This window comes from Athene cunicularia (assembly GCF_003259725.1).
Source record: "Athene cunicularia isolate RWA chromosome 1 unlocalized genomic scaffold, athCun1 chr1_part2, whole genome shotgun sequence".
NCBI classification, from domain to species: Eukaryota; Metazoa; Chordata; class Aves; order Strigiformes; family Strigidae; genus Athene; species Athene cunicularia.
The window spans coordinates 22,267,975-22,277,740 of record NW_020799092.1 but is presented as its reverse complement, the minus strand read 5'-3'; the positions used below and the strand labels follow the sequence as shown (position 1 = coordinate 22,277,740).

Here is a 9,766-nt window from a genome sequence, read left to right as displayed (position 1 = left end):
CTATAACACGAATCAACAACTCGCCAAGTCCTTTGCCGGTGTAGACATCTTGTTCCTTTGCCTTCTCACAGAGCCAACAGCTGGCTGTCATCCAGTCTTTTTCAAACGGTGAATAAACACCGATCCGGAAGCAAGCCGGTGTGACTGTCACTACACAATTCAGTGCTCTAGTGAGCTAATTCCTTATCTTGATAAGGTCCTTCCAGCTATACTTTATACTCCACTAGAATAACACCACCTATTGTGTGTTTGTCTTATGTCACCTTAACCCCTAAGACACCCGCTGCAAGAAGCCTTGGCTGGAGCAACGCTACAAAGGGCTGACCCTGCCGCTGCGGGATAATGCGCAGCAGGACGCCGAGCCAGGGCAGAGAGCTGGCGAGGGCTCCCCAGCCACTGAGAGAGTCCGAGGATGGCTCTAGCAAGCGCATCCTAAACTCTTTCCTCAGTTTCTTCATTAAAAATCACATTTGCATGGTAGTACGGTAATATATTTAAACCTAGTCAGCTACCCAGTTTTTGACACATTTGGGATCGGATCAGAACTTTGTAGATGCCAATCCATCAATGGAACTTTTTCCTTTGCTGACCACTGGTCAGGTCTCTCATCTCTTAGCAAAGAAATTTTCATTTTTCAGGAGCAGCAGCTTTTTTCTCAAGTTCAGGTCTTTCCAATCTGGCCTGGAATCAGGTTCTTCATATCTCACAGACAGACGGATAATAATCAAAATTATTTTACTTATAAATTTTTCTGTATTTTACAACACACAAATCATCAACAGTCCTTTTAAGTCCTTCCATCTGGAATGATCCAAAATTGCTTATTAACAATAATTCTAGGGTACTTCAGCCAAGCTTGAAACACATCCTCTGTGTGGTAGAACACAGCAATCCTAAAAGTGAATTTAATCCATCACTTCCCAGGTTAGTGCCAAGCTATGGGTTATTTTGGGATTGATGGTTCTTCGTTGGACATGCTGAAGCAGGACTACTGTATGTAGATTACCTACATACTCATTTAACATATTCAGATGGATTCTTTGACAATTTGGAAGTATTTTTTAATTTTTTTTTTTCTTAAAATTATTAACAAATGCGATCTCAATTCATAGCACTCTCTCATAAACTGTCGACTGGAAAATTTTTTCCCCACATTCAACATCACATTTCTCAGAATGGGCTGGGAGATGCATGCAGGTCAACATGAAGATCAAGAGAAGGTGACTTCTGAAGTCTTTGTTACTTTCCTACCACAGTAACTTTGTTGTATTTTCCAAGACAACCTTCCACAGCTCTAATGGGAAAGATACTCTTTACTTCCCTCTTATGTCATTACTCTGAAATATTCTGGACACAGGTTGGTGGAGCAGCATGCTGCATTTGACTGCTGTACGCTGCAGATATTTAATCTATAAACCATGTTGATTCCTTCTAGATTAAAGGATTTACAAGACTATCAATATTTTCCATTAAAGTCAGTGTAAATTGTTTTTTCTTAATAAAAGCCTTCCAAAAAAAAAAACCCAAACCAAACCAAACCAAAACAAAACACCCAAACCACCAACAACTTTCTGGATTTTGTAAAACTGCCTTCAATCCATAATTAAAGATGTTACTTGAGAAGTAGCTGTTGATGATATAAAATGTAATTTTAAAGTAATCAAGATCAATCAGTCCTCTACATTTTAGATCCAACCATAATCTTAGGGCTTAATCCCAAGCCCATTTTTCCACTGACTTGGTGGATGAAGTGCTACATTTTTTAGCTTATGATTTTCTGACTTTTTAAACTTTATTTTGTAAGTAAATGCTATAACTTTTAATTTTTCAATAAGGAAGGTAAGTAGATAGTTTAAATGACCTGCCTGTGGCAGGCAGATCATTGTATTATCGGTTTTATGACAATATCAACACAGGCACAGGCTGCAGTGAAGATAAAGTCCCAGTTACGCCAGGGTGTGTAGAAGAGCACACTAAAAGACTATTCATAGGTTGAAGAATTTATAGTTTAAATTCAGGGTTAAGGCCCAATAAGTCTCTTACTTGCCGAGCTAGACCTGGAAAGACCAGGTTTTTCCATTTTAAAGGAAATTCTGCAGCTTTAAATATCTCTCTTTTCCAAAACTGGAAGAAAAGGGAGTATTTATAGATGTATTTTATAAAACATATCCCCAGAAATATACTGTAAAAAAAAAAAAAAAAAAAAAAAAAAATCAACATTATTTCTGTATTACATAGAACAATTTCAGTACACTAAATCATTTGGAAATGCTATATCAAAATGTTAGTTTCTGCAATTATTGAAACAGAACCTTTCCACTTTATTGAAAGGTGTTATGTAATTTTATTTTTTTTTCCCAAGAAATACAATTACAGAAATTGATTTGTATCTGCAAAATGTTTCCACTTCGGTGAACACCACATTTTCTAATTACAAAACCTGTTAGCTCAATTTGCTCTTTGAATTAGCCTATTGGATCAGTGTGTCCTGTTACAGACAGGTGAATGCAGCTATCTTGCATGTCAACTTCAGAAATCCTGTTTTCCCCTCAGATTTCTCAGTAGAGCCTGAGGCCCCTAAAGAGCTACTTTATAAGTAGAACATGCTATTCATATCTATAAATCATCAAATGCACTTTATCCACCTAATCTAGAATTTTTATGGTATACTCTCGCCAATTCCCAGCACTCAAAATGCACCAGGGTTGATTTAAAATAATGAAATTTTTAGAACAATGATGAATTTTAGCTCTTCTGATCTGTCTCTCAGTATCTAAGCCTTGAACAGTACACTTCAGGACCTTTTCTGCAGCCAGCATGGAGTAAGCAGGTTCTGCACAAAGAAACAAAAGCACAGATTTTCAAGTTATCACAGGACTCCAGAGGCTAGGATTGTAAAGGGAAGCCTGCGAATAAATGTAATATTTGTTATAAAAACCACAATGTATTTCATTTTTCAGAGCTGCACAGTCTCATGCAGGTACCTGGCGATTCAGAAGACTTGCTGAGTGCCTGGGATGCCCCACAGAGCATTAGCCACTGAAAGAGAGAAATTCACAGGACATGATGCACGATGACCTAGGCTCACTGGTGGGAAACAGAGAGATAAGAGGAGGGGTTCAAACCCCATCCCTCCAAGGGGGCCCAGGCTGCCGACCTGGTGTTGCAGTGAGACATCTCCTCCCACTCGGGATCTGCAGGAGCAACCTCCTCCGAAGCCAGCAGCATAAAATAACCCCATAAAAAAGCTCCCATGCTCCGATGCTACATGTCCCGCCTCATGCGGGTGTCTCATGTCCCACCCAACTCGTAAAACAGCAAGTTCCCTGGAAAAGAAACTACAAGGCATCTACCCAGCATCAGCAGATACTCGAAAAGAGTAGCATTAATCTCTTTTTGCCTCTGTTCCCCATCCCCAAAATGGAGATGATAATCCCAGCTGTTTGCACATGACGCTGGATAAAATACATTCATTAATGCTTGGGATCCATGGGTACATAACGGTAAAAGCCCCACAGGATCTCAAAGAAAGAGGGGAATGAATAATTCTGCATCGAGTTTGAGGGTTATATAATATGCATTAAATAATAGCTTGAGCTGCACATCGAGTGTAGAAGATGAAAGGGACTACTGAAGAACAGCTCATTTGCTGAAAAAAAAGGCAGGATCCTGTGGGAAGAGGAATATGTGAGCATCTAATTAAGAAATGCAAAATTATTCCTACACTTAAGGGGGCTGAACTTCAAACTTACAAGTAACGTCATTCCTAGGATTTCTCAACCTTTCCTTGCTTAACTTTGCAGCTTCACTGACTTTTGTCAAATGGGTTGCCCAGTATTTCATCCCCTTCTGACAAGCGTCTTCACCCTGGATTTCAGCCCCTGGGCTGGCGTTTGGTGGAGCCCATGCTCCCACGCCATCCTCTGCTTCCTGCCTTTGTTACAACTTGGGCAGCAGGAAGCACATGGAAGAGCACCGACGGGACAGTCTTCTCTCTCCAAACACCGGTGACTGGTGCCACCGTGACCCAGAGGAACTGCAATTGCACGGGTGACGTGCTCAGTTGTCCTCAGCTGGAGTGTCCCGTGGTGCTTGTGCAGGAGTGACAGACATGGGATTCAAGCAGCAAGAGCTGGAGCATGCTTGGTGCACCTCCAGACAACACCTTTGGATCATTTCTCTAACGACCGTGTGTTAAAGATATTTTTTCAGAAGTTCATTACTTGGTGAAATTCGATTGTTAGTAGTTTTGAGGGGTGCTTTTAGTTCTCCCCCCAAACAGGAACTGTAAAACATGTACCTCTATCACAGCTACATTTCAACTCCCTATTCAAAATCACAGAGTCACTGTAACTTGCAAAGCCAAGTCCTAAAACAAATTGAAATGAAGGAAAACAAAGTGTTTTTTCCTCATCTCACTGTCAGGACTACCTTTTGCTGAACTTGTTGATTAAGAAGTGCAAATTTCAGTCCAAGATATCACAATCTGGCCAAGTTATGAGCAATTTAAGCAGGGCATTAGATTGATATTTCCACCCCTTGCAATGTCAGAAGGATGTTGTTGATGTGCGATGGATCTACTTTTTAGGAAAGAGAGGCATGAAAATAATTTTTAGAAATTTTAAGACACTTTTTTTTTTTAAAAAATAGCGCCTTTTCTGCCAACAGTGTTCCTTCTGGGCATGATAGTCAGGTCATGAGGGCCCAGATGGGGTTCTCCTCAACCCTGCTGGGGAGGGGAAAGGATACGAGGAGGAAGAGGAGATGATTGTGTGTCAACTGGTTGAGGACATGGTGTCAGCAACAGGGTTTTGGTTTCTACAGCCATGGGACTTTGAGGATCAGCATCTGCTTGGGAGAAATGGGATCCACCTCACTAATCGGGACAAAGGCATCCTTGCCAGCAGAATGGCTGACCTGGTGAGAAGAGCTTTCAACTAGGAACGATGTGGGAGGGACAGTCACCAGCAGCTCTGTGAGGGAGTGATGGACAGGGGTGATGAGCAAAGGGGCTGGAGAAATGTGACCAAAAGGAAACAAAAAAAACGACAGATCAAGTCTTGAGCCAGACTCAAGCATTTGCATGTAAGCAAGGAAGTGCTGACAAGGCAACCTTATGGAATAAAACCCCAGACCCTTTTTGGTGAAATGAGCATGCCAGGGTGACTCTCTGAAGAGCCAATGCTGCACCAATGAATGCAGCACGGGGAATAAACATGAGTTAGAGATGTGTGTGCAGTTGCAGGGCTACAGGCTCACAGGGATCACGGAGACGTGGTGGGACGGCTCCCATGACTGGAGTGTTTCAGTGGAGGGCTACAGGCTCTTTGGGAAGGACAGGCTAAGACCTGGAGTTGCCCATTATGTGAGAGAGCAGCTGGAGTGCCTGGAGCTCTGCCCGCGGGTGGATGATGAGCCAACACAAGGATGTGAACAACGCGAAGGTTGAAGAGCAGACCAGTATGGGTGACATTACAATGGATGTCTGCTACAGGATGCCTGACCAGGAAGAAGCAGCAGATGAGACCCTGTACAGACAGACAGGAGCAGCCTCAGATTCCCAGACCCTGTCCTCATGGAGGACTTTAGTCCTGGAGACCACCAATGACAACTTCCTGACCCAAGTGATAGAGGAGACAATGAGGACAGATGCTCTGCTCCCAGACAAGGGCAGACTCACTGGGGATGTGAAGGTCAAAGGGAGTCTTTGTTGCAGCAGCCATGAGAGCAGGGAGCCAGCCAAAAAGCAAGCACATAGCCCTGGAGAAACCAGAGTGTGGCCTCTTCAAAGTTCTTCTCAGAAAAGTCCCATGGGATAAGGCCCTGGAGGGAAGAGGGACCCAAGAAAGCCGGTTGATATTCGGCAATCACCTCCTGCAAGCTCAAGAGTCGTCCATCCTAATGAGCAGGAAGTCAGGCAAAAATGCCAGGAGGCCTGAGTGGATGAACTAGGGGCTCCTGGCCCACAAAAAGGAAAGCCCACTGAAACTTAAATAGGAAGCATACAGAAGGTGGAAGCAAGGATGCATAACTTGGGAGGAATACAAAAGCACTGTCTGGGCATGCAGGGGTGAGGTTAGGAAAGCCAAAGCCCAAAAGGAATTGAATCTGGTGAGGGGTGTCAAAGACAACAAGGGGGGTTTCTCCCAGTACATAGCTGACAAAAGGAAGACTAGGGAAAACATGGGCCCACTGCTGAGTGAGACCAGGGACCTGCTGACACAGGACCAGGGAAAGGCTGAGGTACTGGATGCCTTCTTTACCTTGGTCTTTACTAGCAAGACCTGCCTTCAGGAAACCCAAGTTCCAGAGACAGGGAAGAGCCTGGAGCAAGGAAAATGTATCTATGGTGGAAGAGGATCAGGTCAGGGAATACTTAAGCAAGCTGGACATGGGTAAGTCCATGGGCCCTGATGGGATGGACCCATGAGTGAGGAGGGAGCTGGCAGATGTCATTGCAAGGTAATTCTCAATACGCTTTGATTGATCATAGCAACTGGGAGAAGTGTCCGAGGACTGGAAGAAAGCAAATGTCACTCCTACTTTCATAAGGGCAGGAAGGAGGACCCAGGGAATTACAGGCCAATCAGCCTCACCTTGATCCATGGGAATGTGATGGAGCAATTAATCCTGGAAACCATTTCCAGACACATGAAGGAGAAGAAGGTGATTGGGAGTGGCCAGCATGGATTCACTGAGGGGAAATCATGCTTAGCCAGCCTCATAAACTTTGATGATGAAATGACTAGCTTGGCGGGCAAGGGCAAAACAGTGGCTGTTGTCTACCTGGCTTTCAAGACTGTCTCCCATAAGATTCTCACAGAGAAGCTGTTGATGTACAGGCTGGATGAGCAGACAGTGAGGTGGATTGAAAACTGGCTGGACCCAGAGGGTGGTATCAGTGGCACAAAGTCTAGTTGGAGGGCAGTAACTAGTGCTCTACCTCAGAGGTCAATAATGGGCCCAATCCTGTCCAATATCTTCATGAATGATCTGGATGATGGGGCAGAGCGTGCCCTCAGCAAGTTTTCTGATGACACCAAACTGGGAGGAGTCGCTGATACACCAGAGGGTTGTGCTGCCATCCAGAGGGACCTCAACAAGCTGGAGAAATGGGATGACTGGAACCTCAAGAAGTTCAGTAAGAAGAAGTGCAAAGTCCTGCCACTGGGAAACAACCACCTCAGACACTAGTATGGGGGCCACCTGGCTGGAAAGCAGCTTTGCAGAGAAGGACCTGAGGGTCCTGGTGGACACCAAGTTGCCCATGAGCCAACAGTGTGCCCTTTGCAGCAAAGAAGACTAATGGTATCTTGGGCTAACGCTGCCAGCAGGTAACTCCTCCCCACTGGTGGGGCCATACCTGGAGGGCTGTGTCCAGTGCTGGGCTCCCCAGTACAAGAGAGACATGGACAGGAGAGGGCGCAATGAATGGTCACGAAGATGATGAAGGGACTAGAACACCTCTCCTAGGAAGAAAGGCTGAGAGGGCTGGGACTGTTGAGAAGAGAAGGCTCAGGTGGATTTTATAAACGTGTATAAATACCTGAAGGGAGTGTGCGGAGGACAGAGCCAGGCTCTTTCCAGCGGTACCCTGTGACAGGACAAGAGGCAACGGGCACAAACTGAAACAGAAGGCTCACCCTGAACATCAGGAAACACTTTTTTATAGTGAGACTGACTCAGAGTCGAGAGAGAGAGGTTGTGGAGTCTCCATCCCTGGAGATACTCAAAAACCATCTGGACGTGGTCCTGAGCTCTACGTGGTCCTGCATGAGCAGGGGGGTTGGTCCAGATGACTTCCAGAGGTGCCTTCCAACTTCAGCCCTTCTGTAATTCTGTACTGTTCTAAATTTCATAAAATAGTTATTTACAACTAGTTGACAGGAATTATTCATAAAATGTAGAGATGTAGAAATTAGTCACCATGTGCAACAGTTATAATTTTTTATTACCCAGGCTGGTGGATTTAATTTCTTCCAAACGTAATTTCTGAAAGGAGATTGAATACCAAAGCAGAGGAAATATATTACCAATTGTCAGCAAGAAAAGCAAAAAGATGACTACTCTATAATTCTTACGTTTTCTCATTATTAAAATAATTGGAAAAAAAAATAAAGGAAAACATTGCCAATTTTCTACACAGGAATGGAATAAAGCACATTTCCACAGCTGGTATACTGTGTTTTTTTTGTTGAATGGGCTTTTCAATAAAACTCTAAACTTAGTTTAAGAAAAATTAATAATTTAATTGAGAATAAATTTGATGTCTCAAGTGCATGTCAGTGTCTGAATTTTGATTACACATTTTAGTTAATATAATAAGCCTTCCTCTCAAAATTGATTCAAATGAGCATCCTCATAAAAATTTCCATGTACTCTGCAAATGAAAAAGGGCACAAAATGACATAATCTTAAAATAATAAAATTAACGTAGAGTGGAGGATTAAGAATTCTGGGACAAGATTATTTTGTTTGTTTGTTTCTTATGTTTATTTAATAGGACGCAATAAGAACTTTAACAATAATTTCCATCCAGGATTTAGAAAATGGTGTCAGTAATTGAACGGGGAGCTGTGATGCCTGTGTGGGTGGAAATACCTCTGAATGCTCTGAAAGTACTTTGAATTTCAAACCAGCTCGCTTGTTCACTCTTGGTCTCTAGAGTAGCTAAGCCTCAGCCTGTGTGCAGCTGCGGGAGGGTCTGTGTCACAGCCTTGTAGCATCTTTTGTCTTTTGGCTCTGACATCCGCCAAACCCAGGTTGAAGTTTCCTGAGGAGTTTCAGCAGGTGAGACCTGGTGCAGTTCAGACCACACCAGAGCACGCTTCAGCCGAGGCTGATGTTCAGCAAGGGATGGATGCCCTGCAAAGGCTTTCATTTTTGTTGTGAGAACTGTCAGTGAATTGTGGAAAAGCAGAAATCAGGATGAGGCACAAAGAGAAAAAGGAACGGGACCATGCTCTTTGAGCGTTCAGGTGTACAGAGAAGCAAAGCAAAAGTTTAAGAGAGTGGAGAAGGCCAGGCACGTTCAGGTGTCCATCTCGTGGGGAAGGACGGACGCAGGGCGGAGGCAATTCAGAAAAGTGATGTGGAGGGAGTGCGGGATGAGGATGGGGTGCAGACTGCGAGAGTGGAAACGTCACCCAAGGGACACGCGGGGCGGCTGTACAAAACCTGACGGAAGGACGGGGCAAAAAGAAGAGGTAGGGAGGCAGGCGAGGGAGATGTCAGGAAATGAGGCGGCAGTGGGGCAGCGGGGGTGAAAATAAGACATCTCAGGGGCACAGACTGCCGGGCACCACGGGAGAAAAACGTGACAAGGAAAGAAACGGGAGTGACAACACTGCTGCACACCCACACCCGCCCAGCGGCACGCCTGGGCCCCCCAACGCGCACACGCACCCACGGCCCAAACACCCACCCGCCCGCAGGCCCCTGGGCACGGAAACACACACGTACACCCCCCCGCACCGGGCACCCGTGGGCATACACACCCGCACCTGTGGGCACACACACACCGTGGGCACACACACGCACCCGTGGGCACACACCCCAGTGGGCACACACCCCAGTGGGCACACACACACACCCATGGGCACACACACCCCCTTGGGCACACACACGCACCCGTGGGCACACACACCCGTGGGCACACACCCACCCTCGTGGGCATACATACCCCCTTGGGCACACACACACCCCCATGGGCACACGCACACCCCCGTGGGCACACGCACACCCCCGTGGGCACACACACGCACCC

At 45.2% G+C, this 9,766-nt stretch overlaps 1 protein-coding gene across 1 annotated transcript in view; it reads left to right on the top strand.

Moving 5' to 3' along the window:
• Positions 1-6,346: 6,346 nt before the first annotated feature.
• YBX3 (Y-box binding protein 3) overlaps positions 6,347-9,766 on the top strand; it is a 27,252-nt gene continuing 23,832 nt past the window's right edge. Inside the window, exons 1-2 of the mRNA XM_026864181.1 lie at positions 6,347-6,395; positions 6,494-6,858. Of these exons, the coding sequence (XP_026719982.1) occupies positions 6,347-6,395; positions 6,494-6,858 (414 nt within the window). The remainder of the gene's footprint in view (positions 6,396-6,493; positions 6,859-9,766) is intronic.